The sequence below is a fragment of the Numenius arquata genome, chromosome 4 (genome assembly GCF_964106895.1).
Source record: "Numenius arquata chromosome 4, bNumArq3.hap1.1, whole genome shotgun sequence".
Lineage (NCBI taxonomy): Eukaryota > Metazoa > Chordata > Aves > Charadriiformes > Scolopacidae > Numenius > Numenius arquata.
The window spans coordinates 5,527,082-5,542,354 of record NC_133579.1 but is presented as its reverse complement, the minus strand read 5'-3'; the positions used below and the strand labels follow the sequence as shown (position 1 = coordinate 5,542,354).

Genomic DNA, 15,273 nt, shown 5'->3' with positions numbered 1-15,273 from the left:
GGAAGAGAATGATAATTTAATATTAAACATATCCGTTACTTGTTAGCCCCCCAGGTGTCTCTTTCTGTCTGACCCCATGTAGATGGGCAGGGAAGCAGCTGCAGATGGAAGAGCCCTAAGACCTGAAATGCAGCCAAACCCAGCCTGTTTTCATTAAACTGGGTGTCAGTACTTTCTCTCTCTTTTTTTTTTTTGAATCTTCCCTTCAACCTCCTCAGCTTACTACCTCATCAGAATCAATCACTTTCTAATTAACTAGTCAGATTCCAATGCAGTTTGCCAAAATTTTATTATCCTGCTCTCGGAGTTATAGCACGCAATCATTTATTCAAGTTCCTACTGCTCCCACTTTGATGGAACTGGGTGAAGGAATCTCTGGGAGCCTAAGGGAGCTCTGTAATGAGAAACAGTTGCAGGAAGGTGAGTAACCCTTTTGCTTCGCGGGGTTTGCAATACGAGGAGAAAGGAAAAAACACATGTGCTCCCTCTTTATGTTCCAGCATCCAGGGGGAAGAAATTAATGCAAAAACCAGCTTCCACATGTATTTCTTGGGTTTATGGTTAGCTTTTTTTTTTTTCCTAATTGGGAGTAAAACAATTATTTTTTTGAGGGTATTACAGTAACACTCACAGTTGAGGGTCAGGCCCTTAGTAAGCGCTGCAGAAATAAATACAGGACAATATTCTTAGGGAGAGTTGGGCATTACAGTACAAAGTGCTATAATACACGGCACTGTGACACTGCCCCTGTTGAATGTTGAAATTCCTCTTGAGATGTGTGTACAGGCTGGATGCCCTGAGAATGGGATTTATAAAAGATAGCATCTTGAATGGGGAACTAATGGAACACAGCAAATGCAGAGGTGATGAAGAAAGTCCCAGCCTTCCTACTTAAAGCTAGTGAGGAATCAATGTCTTGGCTGCTGGAATTTTCGCAGCAATGAGCCTTCTCCTGGGCTGAGGTACCTAAGGCAGCTCAGTCCACTTTCTTAAAAAATCGCAGCAAGAAATCTTCGTCATAACTGAAAGATGGAATAATTTTCAAGAGTGCGTAAGAGCTCTTCTAACATCTTTATTCTGTTCGATTTGGTATGTGGACTGAGATTCGATTCACTTGTACCCCAGATGTTAACTATTGGAGTAGAAAATTATATGCACCTTCCTGCTTCGTGTCAGTGAGAACACAATCATTTACATGAGGTTCCAACAACGGAGACACACAGCACAGATTGCCGAATTGTTTGCTGGAGCTGAAGGCAGTGAGCAGCCCAGAGGTTTTGCATGTGCTCCCACTACTTTGGTACCACTGGTGTTCTGCTGTGACCCAAAGTTACCAACATCTTCAACGTCTTCCTTCATCTATGTCCATACATCTCTTTCCACCCAGACACAAACGAAGGCTTGAGTTTGCTGTGACAAATGACCCGAGCTTGTGCCTGTGCTGCCTGTAAGGCTGCCCATCAAACTCCTGTACCATCATAGGAACAACCCAACCGTTGCCCGCCGGGCTCAAGTGGAGTATGAGCTAACATGAGGAAATGGCAGAGCCTGGGACTTGTGTTCAGTTCCTGGAGCAAACTCAGCGTGGTGATGAAGTTGACACTTCCCTGGCTCTGCTCCGGTTAGGCTCTGTTTTGGAGACTCGTAATGAGGCTTGTCCCTCGTCCAGTGCCTGAGGGCAGCAAATGTGCATGGTGTGGTCCTTTCCATGCTGTCACAGGGGCCAGAGACCTGGCCTACAGGTACTCCTCATCCTCCCCTGAGATCACGGGCCACCACTGCTGTGGAGAGACTGCCTGCGGCATCGTTAGCGGTGCCAGCAAGCAGCACCCTGCAGAGTGCTCTTGTGCTGCCCTGCTACAGCAGCACCTTTGCTTTTCCTTTATATCTGCAGGAAAAAGCCAGGGAAGAAAGTTTTTGTCTTGCCGGTCAGTCTCGCAGACACTCTCTCAACCGCCTCTAGAAAATTACTCTGCCAGAGAGATTCTCCAACTGAAGCTGTTTCCTTTTTCCTGTTCCTGGGGGTGTGTTCACATCTTGAATTAACTCAGTGTTTTAAATAAAACCATCAGCCAGATAATGAAGCATGCAGCTATGTAGGCTAGCAAGAAGTGGTAGAGTGAAAAAAAGCAAATTTGCAAGCGTGGCACCTATATTATTTTAAGGCAATAAGTGTTCCTTGTTAAAATTGTCAGGCATGATGAATTTAATTCCTACGCTATTTTATTGGGAAATTAGGAATTTAATGGGCAAAGGTTGCTTTCCAGAGTCTAAAATAGCTTGAAGTACAGTGCAAAATGAAAGGCATATCAGTTAACCCACTACAGTCTTCAACAAAGATCAGAAAAAGAAGATGAAAATAATCGAACTCACCTTAAGGCGGTTGAATGCAGCCCTCAGGATCTGCGTTTCCCTCTCGCTCTTGGGAACAACTCGTATGACTTTATCACTGCCAATAACAACAGAACATTGAATTGACACTTTAAGGCTCTTTGCCGCAGCACAACACAACAGTAAATCAGGTTCAGGTAGCTACCACACTTGTCCTCTTTTTCAGCATCTGCAGAATGCTGGTTGAACTGGAGCCCTGCTTGAAACTTGCACTTCCATAGAAATTATTTGCTCTTTACAGACCGGGGTGTCAGCTTGACCCTCCATTTCTATGTAAATGCTTTTGCTCGTTCCTTTTAATATAAACCATTCAGGCTGACATCTTCCATACTGAATATCTGCCTCAAATCAAAACAATTTTTTTTTTTTTTTTGCCAAAACAAATAATCTGTTTCAGATGTCAAGATTAGGTAAGATGCATTGCTTTTATACGTTTAAACACTTAATAGGTTTTGAAGAGTCCAGTGTTCTGATGCGTTAAAGAGGGGACTTGACTTTAGAGGAGAGGTGACCTTCATATCAGGGGCATGGCTTTCGCTTTATCCATTAAAGCTTGCACAAATTTGGTGAAGTAAATAGCTGCTCATACATGCTCAAGAAGGTTCTGGATAATCAGCTCATTTTATGCACTTTCTTTAGCAAATCTGAATGAACATAACTCTGCAAAGAAGAAACAAGAAACTGAATAGCTCTCCATTCAGTTGCCACCGTCCACGTCATGAACTATGTGAGGAAATCTTGAAAATATAGGGGGTGATTATGTAACTAAGATGTCAGCATCATAATCCATGCACAAGAGGGCAGAAACAAATTTGCATCGCCAATGCCAATTCCAGCATTTTCCCACATTTTGAGTTTTTGAATGTGTACTGTTGATAATTAGTGTTTCTCCTCTTCCAAGAGACCCTGGAGGTTCTGCAGTTCCATCCACTAGCCAGAACCCCTTTAAAATTTTCTCTTTATCTCCAGTTTCCTCATTATCTGTCCCTGTCCATGGCAGGGGGTTGGAACTGGGTGATCTTTAAGGTCCCTTCCAACTCTAACCATTCTACGATTCTGTGATAATACTGATGTACCCAGAAACGTGGACCTCAGTCCATTCTGCTTGGCTGCTGTTGACCTTACTTGACAAATGGTCTATGCCTAAGAAGGAAGACTTCTGAGCCCACTTTTGTTATAATTTGGCAGCTCTAAAATTTTAGGGGAAATTACTACGCTTCTAAGCCGAGTTTAACCTCCTGTGGAAGAACTTACAGAGAAAGGAATAAGCCTCTTAGAGTACTACAACTGCTGCATCTTTTCAAGGAAAATAGATGCTTTTAATTTATCATACATACAACAGTAATATTCTTTCCCATTACTCATTTCTTTCAGAGTATTAAATTGCTATTAAGAAGGAAACAAGTAAAAAGAAGTAATGATTGCCCAGGACATGTGAAAGTGAAGTAACTAATAAAGATTCATTGGAGGTTTCTGGAAGGGCTGGGACAGCTGACACATAAAAACCAGATTTTAATGAAGTAAATAGCTAAGCATGTGTTACGCAGCTGTAATGGAATTTCGAAGAAATGGATATCACTTAGGTACAGATTTGAATTAATACACATCACTCCAAACTGCCTTGGATTAGCTCAGCAACTCTGTCATTTCCAATGTGATGAAAGACCTGCCTTACAGAGGAAAATATTGGTGCTGTGACAGATTGATCACTTGACATGTTGTTGGGAAATGCCTAAAGCTGTGGCTGGGTCTGCTGCTGGAGAGCTCGTAGCAAGCAGTTTAGCATACCTGGTACTGTTAGTATTTTATGAAAAGACGGTTAAGCCATTATGACAAGGCAGTTTTACTTTTTGTGCGTGCAAGATGCAGGAATACACTGAATTCCCGCCACCTATCTGCTAACACCCACTTCTGTAGGCTAACCAGCCGGTAGATAATCATCGTACCTTCTTCAAAAAAGCACAGCTACCAAATCTGGCTTTACTCTTGATACCTACCAGTCAAAGAACATAGTCCTAAGGTTATTTTTTAGCTTTACAGCTTTCCCAGTTACATTTCACTACTAAAGAAACCAAACAATTCCCTTAAACACTATGCAATACCCATTGGATTTAGGGCAGGAATCCAACAGCCTACCCAGTACTTAAGAGCCAACAACAAAATCTACCAGGTCACAGACTACTGTGGCTGATAAATGGCAGCCATACCCCAAACACTCAGAGACACCCCCTGGGGAGGTCCCCTGCCATCCCTCACGTCTAGCTGTCGAGGAGAAAGCAGTAAGTGATCATGTAGACATCTAGGGAAAGTTGTGTGCCTGCAGACGTGTCAGCGCTCTGCTGATTTATGCAGGCAAGGTTATTTTTCTAACCATAACATCTCTAAAATTTTTTTTTTAAAAGTCTATTTTTTTAAATCTCTAAACAAACATCAAGATGGGATATATTTTGTAGAAATTAATGCAGAATTTTACATCAACCAGGACAAACTTTCAATTTACCCCTAGAAACTAGGCTAATGGAATTTAAAGCTAGGAATCAGTGAGATCATTTGAATTTTTAAAGCTAGGACTTAGTGAGATCATTTGAATTCTGTGTAAACACAGTTGAAAGCCTTTGCAAAGAGCAATACACAGGCTTTATGGAATGAACTGACCAGATGAGAGCAGTGAGCGAAGAGCAGAAGCCGGACCACTGGTGTCCCCAGGGACAGCCTTGTGAATGAGCAAACTGGGTGACCAGCTCTTGGCTTGCACTCACATGCAATGACTTTGGTTTTTTTCCATCATTACCTCCTTATGTTTTCAAGAAGAGCATGAAAAAATGACAAAGCTGCTTTTGAAACACAGAATATGCTACATGGGCCTGGGAAGTGTGATATTCCCTGCCGCCAACGGGGACTAAAACCAATTGGTTTATTTCCTCGGCTCTTTTCATTTACCTTTTTTCCATTTACTTCATAGTTTTACTTGTCTATGGACAGAACAGATGGATCCAATGAAACCATTCTGCAGCACATATACAACTTCTTTACTGATGGAATTAGTCGTTCTCTCTCATGAAACTTTCCTGCTGAAGTCACACGGCATGAACTGCGTTTATGTAAATTCTTCATTTCCTTCCGGAAAACTCTTCTTATTGTTTTATTTTCCTGACTAATCTGAACCTTAATCAGGTCTCTCCTCTCCCACGGAATTCAATAAAAGTCTGTTTACAAAGGCTTTACATGTATTTTAAAAACAGTTTGATGAATGATACGTTATAAATCAAATACCTATAGAAAATATATCCGCATTTACAACCCTCCATTCCTAATGGCAGACGAGGGATTATAGTTCTTGAGAACAAGCTGCCATAGCTGCTGCACTTAAGTGGTTCATTAGGGCTCGGGAACTAGTTACACACTGAAAGACACATCTGAAAAAAGCTACAGCATGAAAGCCTCTCCTCAACTCCCAATATGCCACCAGATATCATTTCTGATGAAAGATCAATTGCTTCATTCCCTTTTCTCTGCTAAACTCTTCTGCCAGTCAAAATGTTAAGAAATATTCAAACTTTTTTTTTTTTTCCTCTTCATTACTGGGATGAAGAGTTTCAACTGGAGACTCAACACTGTTACAAAAATTACTTAAATAAGGTTGGACTCCTTCCTGAGATCTGATAGAGACAGCTGGAATGGGCACCTTGCGAAACTTCCTGAGCTCTTCTGCAGGGTTTTCTGTATTACAGCAGATGCTAATCGAAAGCGGAGCGCCCCATTTGTATTTTCTAGATAGCATTATATATAGTTTCTGCCTTTCAGTTATTTAAGCAGGAAAACTGATGTTATTCCTGGTATAAGGAAAAGCTAGCTTATCTATAATTTTGAATGAAAAAGATTTGCTTGGGTAATGTAGGCCAAAATGCTGAGGGAGCAAAATACGTTATTGCATGATATTTATCAGTGTAACACAGATGAATTCTCTGAAAAGTCAATTTATATGCATGTTGCTCGCTAATTCCCAGGCATGGCACATCTGAGCTCGATAGATGTCTTTTAGGTACAAAAAGGGTTTTCTACTTTACCCAGGCAGGAACCTTTAGGGACTAAACCAATGCCAGACGTGGAACGCTCAGTGCTTTACTGCTATATGCTATATAGTGCTTTATGCACTCTTCCTTTAAACAGCTTAATTCAGACAGATGGTCTGGAAAGGTGAATGTCTGCAGAAATTCCAGTTTTTGTTCCAACTAAGGAGCAATGCTTTTCCAAGCAAAGTTGGCCTCCGATGACTCGTGAACATCACATATAGAGCTGTCTAGCTCAAACACAGAAAGTGAGAACCGGTTGCTTCAGTGCATGTCTGTCTCAGGGGAAAAAAAAGGTGTGTGGATGGTAATGGAAACCACCTTGCTCCACCAAGCATCACCCCCTTGTATGCAAATGGAAGAGGGAAAGAAAGCAGTTTCTCCATTTCTCCAGTTCCGTGCTTTGTAAGGAAGCAATGAGTAGATGGTGATGCTGCCAAGCCTGGCCAAGATCCTTTATCTGTCCATCTGGGTGTTTTCCTGCCCAAGCAGGAAAGCTTCCCTCCACCATCCCTCTTCATCCTGACTCCAGAGGCATGTTGGACTTGTGTGGCCAGATGAGCTGGGTTTACTGTCCTGACTATGTTGTGGCAATCAAGCCCAGGGCTGCCTAGCCAGTGCCTCTGGACAGACCTGATTACAGCAGTTGCATGTATTTTTACCCCTTTAACCTTTTTAACCCTTTTCCCATTCTTGATGCTCCCTTTCACCTTGCTTTCTCCGTTCATCTCCTCTCAAGGAAACAAGTCAGCCCTAATCACTTTTTTCCAACTGGTCTCAGCTTTGCTACATCTGCACCCAAATTTGTATTTCTAGGTAATTGCAGCCTCATATGGTATTACTGATATGGTTATGTATGGTTATTGTTGGTCCCAAAATGTCCTCAATACTCCCCTTCAGTTACCTGGGAAATTCAACCATTTCTCACATAACTCCCTCTTTCCCTCCTGGAAGATCCAGCTATTTTTGAATTTGTTAATACCAGATTTTCAAAAGTCTAATTTGGGACAGACAACTAAATATAAGACTTGACCAAGACTTCAATTATGACTAGATTGTTATCATTAGAATCACAGAATCATAGAATTGCCTGGGTTGAAAGGGACATTTAAGATCATCTAGTCCAACCATCAACCTAACTCTGATAAAAAAAACCCCATCACTAAACCACGTCTCTAAGCACTGTGTCAACCTGTCTTTTCAATACCTCCAGGGATGGTACCTCAACCTCTTCCCTGGGCAGCCTGTTCCAATGCTTAATAACCCTTTCTGTGTAAAAATTTTTCCTAATATCCAATCTGAACCTCCCCTGGCGCAACTTGAGGCCATTTCCTCTTGTCCCGTTGCCTGTGACTTGGGAGAAGAGACCGACCCCCCCCGGCTACACCCTCCTTTCAGGGGGTTGTAGAGAGCGAGAAGGTCTCCCCTCAGCCTCCTTTTCTCCAGGCTGAACACCCCCAGCTCCCTCAGCCGCTCCTCATAAGATTTATTCTCCAGACCTCTCCTAGTTCTTTTAATTCACAGAATCACAGAATGGTAGGGTACCTCTTGAGAACATCTAGTCCACCCCCCCTGCTAAAGCAGGATCCCCCTGCTTATTTCAGTCATTAAGTCCATCAATTCATTTCTAATACATGTCTAGAACCTTCCTTAAATAAATAACTTGAGAAAATAATTTGGGCATAAAGAAAAACTCTTTGTGTTTTTGTGGGTAATGACTACTCAAGGCACAGAGAATGACGGATAAAAGCATGAAACAATTCCTGCTGCTGAATGGGACAAAGTCTGGAAGTATTTGGTTATTCCTGATCGGCAATCTCTTCAGCTCAATTTAAGACCATGGTCCTCAAGCTCTTATGAATGTATAAAGGCTTTCAGCATTAGCAGGAGGAAGTCTGTACTCATTACTGTACTTGATACAGAAACACAAATAACTGGTAAGTGTGTGAGCTTGTAAGTGTATGAAAAAGAGATCAGAGGAATTGTCTCATACATATTTTAAGAAGTAAATGCCAAGATGGTGAGCTTAGTTTTAATTTAGGACTCATCATTAGTGTTTTCTATGTATTTATTCATTTATGCAAGTTACAGCAAGAAGGATGAAAATATTTATGGAGTAAAAAAAAAAAAATGTTATGGCGTGAAATACTGTTGCATCGAGATGTCTGTAGCATGTTAAGTTTCCCCAAACTGTTCTGTCATGACTTATTACCCAATGTGCTACCACAGAGTGATTTTATACTTTAATTCATGGAAAGCACACCTTTAATCTCACTGCACAAATAAAGGTCAAACCAGACATGCCTCCCCACAGTTTTGCAGGAGGACAGGATCCATAGATTTCAAAGCTGGGGAATATACTAAATGTACTGAGTGTGGTAAGGAAAATCCTGGTAAACATCTCTTTTTTGCCGGTGTTACTGCAGTTGGCTGGTGTAATTTCATTGAGTTCAAGGGATTTATCTCTCCTTGCTGGATTAAGCAAGAAAAAACCAGCAGGCTTTTTTTTTCCATGACAGCTATGGAAAACTTATCAGTTTTTAGTGGTAACTTATAAGTTATCAGTTATTTCTGTGTTTAATGCAAGGGTAATAGAGACTTGAGCGCTGAACTGTTCATAAACTCAGTATGCTATTTCGAAGAAGAAATTGTAAATCTGCAAGCACCAAGCCCAGGAACAATTATACACCGTGTTAAATGCTAAATCCTACAACAGCAGACAACTGAGAGTCTCACAGGGAGCCCTCTTTTATTTTCCCCACCGGGACATGAACAAGGTGACGGTGCTGACCTGAGATGGCACAACTTTGTGCCCAGGCGGACTGTCTGTGACAACAGGGACGAGGAGAGTCCCTCAGCAGGGGGACACCTTGCACACCCAGACCGAGGTGAAAAGGTTTTTGCAAATTTGTCCCTGAACAGTCCGTATGGTAGAATATCTTCCCATCAGCTGAAAATGATACTGCAGGAAAGGGGCGGATTAAATACACATAAAGCAAATATGTAAGATAGAGTCTTTTTATTAAAAATGCCAGACAATGCCTGCAGTTTGAAGTATTATTTTAGTAACTCTAATAGAGTTTTAATGTTGAAATTTTTTTAACTTTCAGATAAAGGTCAGCTTTCATTTTTTAACGTGAGAGTTCAAAACAGCATTTTGGAACTAGATGTAGAACCACAAAGAGAAACCTCGTGGCTCATGTCCTGTCTTGAGAACCACTTTTCCATGGTAATGAATTTATAGACAAACTTTAGAAACCTTCCAGGCGGGACATTTTTAACACACAAAGAAGAAAACAATTATCCAGCTGCTCCACACAGCTTTACATATATGCATATAGTCTTTTTTGTTTATACATACATTTAAGGTAGTTTCAGGCTCGTTAACTTATTGCCTGAGCCTTTCTGTTTGGAAAGATGGGTTTTACATCGTTTTTGTACCTCATCCCATTTGCTTTTCATACCATAGGAGTTAGGTGACACTCTGCCCAAAGGGAGGAACCGGTGCCGCCAGCCTGGGTGCGTGCAGGCTGTCCTCCCTGCCATGCTCACTGCCCACGGGCCAACAGCTATTCAGGTGACTGCCTGCAGTCTTCTTCTATTGATACTTTGTCAAAAGCACCAATAAGATAGCTAAGAGTAAAGACAGAAAATATATGTTGATGTTTCAGTGGAGCCAAATCTAGGACCTGCGTGTAAACATACATGTCACCTTACGCATCAGTAATATTAATAGTACTCCTAATGGCTTGCAGAATCTGAACATTTGTAGGTATCAGCGGATTAAAAAAAAAACAACAGCCAGAAAGCGTGTTTAATGTGATCATCATAAACCTCTTCTTCTTCATTACTTATTTTATATGCTGTGAAAATCAGCACAATAGCCATGTAGAAGTGCCTTTGCTTTGATAACCTCCGTTTGGAACACACTGTATTTTGTTTGGTTATTTTTTAGGGAAGGGGGAAAGTGTGTTGGCTTTTTGTTTTAAAAGTAGAATCATAGAATCATAGAATGTGTTAGGTTGGAAGGGACCTTTAAAGGTCATCTAGTCCAACCCCCCTGCCATGGGCAGGGACATCTTTAACTAGATCAGATTGCTCAGAGCCTCATCAGGCCTGACCTTGAATGTCTCCAGGGATGGGGCAGCCACAGCTTCTCTGGGCAACCTGTTCCAGTGTCTCACCACCCTCACAGGAGAGAATTTCTTCCTAATATCTAATCTAAATCTCCCCTCTTTCAGTTTAAAACCATTCCCCCTCATCCTATGGCTCCACTCCTTGATCAAGAGTCCCTCCCCATCTCTCCTGGAGCCCCTTTAGGGACTGGCAGGGGCTCTAAGGTCTCCCCGGAGCCTTCTCTTCTCCAGGATGAACATCCCCAACTCTCTCAGCCTGTCCTCATAGCAGAGGTGCTCCAGCCCTCTGAGCATCGTCGTGGCCCTCCGCTGGACCAACAGGTTCATAAGTGGTTTTAAGCATCAGTAAGGGCCATTCAGATGCACCCATGGAAAGCTTGAGGTCAGCTGTATTTAGGAGCTGGGGTGTGGAAACCCACCAGAGTCACTTTGCTGGACACGGGGCTCCCTTCATAAAGGCTGTGAAAGACTCCCAACGCCTAGCCCATCAGGATACCACATTTTATCCTTCTCATGAATTTTACAGCCATAAATTTAGGTTCCAACCTGGCACAAGGTTTCTCAGGGGCAGACCACCCTGGCAACATTGCGAGGAGTGGGACTGATGTTTGTGCTGGCCAGTGACCTGTTAAGATGGGCTGTCATACAATTTACTGTTCATTCAGCTGGATCCAGTTTGGTTTTCAGTGTGGAAAGTGAAAGCTTAAAAAAAACCAACCACCCAAACAAAACTGATAAGTAACGTAGAATAAGTGGCAGGGAAGAATTAGAGCAGAAGAGCTTCCTGGCCAGGCTGCCCAGAAAATGAGAGGTGGCCCAAGCTCTGCTCATTATGTGGTTGCAGCTGCTTCTCGGGGCAGGGCATTTCTTCCAGGGGTATTTACTATTTTCTACGTATTATTATATATATATATATATATTTTCTAGTATTTTCTCATGAGAGGCCCTGGCTAGGCACATAAGACAGCCTTAAGCCCTAATGATGTTGTAATACATACATCACAGTTCTTGCACATACTTAACTGTGTGTCTTGATAAAAAGACTTCAGGATGCTAAATTTAAACATGTTTATAGTAGTTCACAAGTTTGCAGTCTCACTTAACAGCGGGCAACGAATGGGAAGGAAGTGTATAACAGTCACACATATAAACAAGATAGCTATGAATAATTTGATAGGTCTGAATCTTTGAACTTAGTCTGGATATGCATATACGCAATCTGACTCTCCTTTGATCTGGATTTTTTAAAACTAATTCTTTTCTTCTTATTCCTCATGGCACAAACCAGCCCTGAGTATCTCACCCAAAACTGCTATCCTACTGTTGAAAAATGGAACCTATGGCGCTGAAGAAAACTGAAGCACACCAAATGCAGAATATTATTTAAAAAACAAAATCAAACTGAAGGCTTGGGGAGGGAAATAAATATTTTAGTGGCAATGAAATTATTTATTCTCTGAAGACAGTTCCTGCAAGGCAGCTGCACCAGCCATTAAGGCAATTATATTTTGCCATTTTTGTAAGCTGCTTGAGAAATAATTTTTCTCCACTAGATTAATGCTATGTCAGTTCTCTACAAAATCACTTTTGACTTACGGGAATATCGGAGATACACACTGCATAGTTACGGAGGTAAGATCTTGGGGTTTACTTCTTTATTGTATTAATAGTTGTTTGGGCAGGATGACTTGGAATCCTACAGAAACCCCTGTGCCTCTTTCATTTGCTGATATCCTGAGCATAGAGGATGCCATAGTGAGATTTCCCTAAGCGAAAGAGTGGTTAAGTCTGCTTGTGCTTAAGATAATAATGTTTAGCTTAACTGCACCTATCTAGCTTGTAATTTCAGTACAATTGAAAATGAGGCCAACCCCACAGGTCTTCTCTGGGCAGGACTCTAACACTCCTGAAGCTTCTAGCAGAGCGCTGTGAACCGACAGAATAATTTTGTTGTCTCGCGACAGTCTGAAGGTACACGGGAGATGAGGTTTGTAGGTGTCAAATAAAACGTTGCCCCTTTCTACCAACACGAGGCCACGAACAGACCAGCCACAAAACCCAATTCTGAATTGCTGAGAGGAAGCACTTTGTGAAAAGAACGACCGTGGGCAGGTATCTTGGCAAAGCACCGCCTGAACAGCTGTCCTCTCGCAGCACCCGTGTTACAGGCCCAGGTCCATTCTGCATCGTGCCAGGCCATCCTACACAGCCCATAGCCAGAGATGGGCAGCTCGAGACTATTCAGACTGCTCAAGAGGTGAATAATCCTCCGGAAGTCCCCTCTCCGTCATCTGCACAGTGAAATATTCACAGAAGAACCAATACACTATAGGGCACAATATATTTAGGCTATTTTATGTTGTCTTCTTCTGGCATCTTTACCTTAGGGCTATTTGTTTTATTGCCTTTTTCCTGCCTTTAAGGAATCCAAACTTGCTGTTCTCTGATTCCAGGGATATGATTGCTTTGAGCATTTTATTTTGAGCTTTGCACACTAACCTAACCACGCCACACATTCTGACACGCTTCCTTCAATCCGCTGAGAATGGCTTTTATTCCTGGTCCTCATTAACACACGACAAATGTATATTTTTAAAATAAGGGTTAACAGCCAGTGAACCAATTACCAGGTCTTGGTGAGGCTATTCACCTAACCAAAGCGAGGTAAATACTTCACCAAGGAGTAAATGCAGTCCGTATACTATAGCTGTGTTGTGAGGCTGCTATTTAACTCCTTGGCAATCTGTGTTTATGAGTGTAAGGAGAAAGATTTATATTGCATATTTAAATAATAAACTGCTGCTTAAAATGTCTTCCAAAAGAACTTGGTGTTCTTTTCTTTTTTGTTGGCCTTAATACACATTGTTTTATTCAAGTCAATGGAGTTACGCCTGCTTGCATAAACTGAGAATCTGGTCTTGAGTTTCCGTATCTGCTGACATCTGTGATGTGCAGATGTTAGGGCAAAATGTTTATGGCAGGACATTTATTGCCCTGCAATTCCTAAGTTCATTATTGGTACTCATTTCAAAGATACCTGCCTTGCATGAGCAAATAAATCTTTCTGCAGCGCAGCCCTCACAGCGACATTTTCAATCCTAATGACCTTCCTTTTTCTTTTCTGTTTAAAAATACCATGATTGTAGTGTGAGTTAGATGTAGTATCCCACACAGCTTCTAACACTGAGGTTCTCCCCACGATACCAGAAGGCTTACTGAGCTGAAGCACGTTGGAATAATAGTCTACACCTGGCACACCATTTGACAATGATGACAACTTTGGGTGCGCAGGAAATGACGGGAGATTCCAGAAACTTTCCCATTCTGCATTGACAGAAAATGAAAACGTTACTATTTTAAATCCAACAAAAAGACTCAGTAGGCCAGAATAGCATGAATATAAATCAGGCAGCACATGAAAACTCCTGTTTATGTGCCTGGTCTTAATGACATAGTGAAGGGAGTTTACCATGTAACAGGAACGTCCCAAGTACAGTGTATTTTAAGGATTTGTTTTTGTTTTGTTTTCATTGCTCAGTTTTAGTTTGAAACTTCTCACAGGCTGTTCTCTTCCTCTGTGGAAGACAAGGGTTCTAGGATTGGGAATCATCCATCCTAATGCAGTCCATGTGAAGCCTGGAGAAGAAAAGGCTCCGGGGAGACCTTAGAGCCCCTTCCAGTACCTAAAGGGGGCTACAGGAGAGATGGGGAGGGACTCTTGATCAAGGAGTGGAGCCATAGGATGAGGGGGAATGGTTTTAAACTGAAAGAGCGGAGGGAGATTTAGATGAGATCTCAGGCAGAAATTCTTTCCTGTGAGGGTGGTGAGACACTGGAACAGGTTGCCCAGAGAAGCTGTGGCTGCCCCATCCCTGGAGGGGTTCAAGGCCAGGCTGGATGGGGCTTTGAGCAACCTGGTCTGGTGGGAGGTGTCCCTGCCCATGGCAGGGGGGTTGGAACTGGATGTTATTTAAGGTCCCTTCCAACTCCAACCATTCTATGATTCTATAATTCTATGATTCTATAAATAAGGAGTAACAGTCTTACGACTTCTCATAAAAGAGGCTGTAGCAAGATCAGTGATGATTAGGTTACATTATGAATGTTAGACTATTGCAAATGACTTTGTAGCCTGTTCCTAACAGATCCATATAGCTGTGCTTAGCACGGCAATTACCTATTTTATACAGTCTGTTAATACAGGCATAAACTGCTTGTAGTGAGAGCTCCAATAAAGCTGTTCAGATCTGCCCATTTGCCAGAGCAAAAAAAACCTGTCTGCTTTTAGACCTCATTGTTCACGTTTAGCTCATCTATCACATTTAGCATTCTGATTTTGTGCAAATGGTGAAAAGTCAAGCTATTCTTCTCTAAATCCTTTTCTGGTAAAGACACAGGTTTGCAAGCTGTACAGGAGAATAAGTTACAGAAGGTTGTTAGAGCATCTGCGTTTTATTACCTTTTTACAAGAACAGCAAAGATGATGTTATTAAATCTTATTAATATTGTAAAAAGAGCCAATACAAATATTAAAATAATTAATAAATTAATAAATATTAATACTTTTTTTTTTACATGGTAGATTTCCAAACTTTTTAATACCACTTCACTGGGAAATCGTTCACAGTAAAAGTGAACAATGCAAGGAAGTAGCAGATTGCTGGAGACAAGTTCCG

At 41.7% G+C, this 15,273-nt stretch overlaps 1 protein-coding gene across 1 annotated transcript in view; it reads right to left on the bottom strand.

Moving 5' to 3' along the window:
• Positions 1 to 15,273, bottom strand: part of CPA6 (carboxypeptidase A6) — an 85,533-nt gene that overhangs the window by 47,204 nt on the left and 23,056 nt on the right. Inside the window, exon 2 of the mRNA XM_074146782.1 lies at positions 2,374 to 2,449. Coding sequence (XP_074002883.1) covers positions 2,374 to 2,449 — 76 coding nt within the window. The remainder of the gene's footprint in view (positions 1 to 2,373; positions 2,450 to 15,273) is intronic.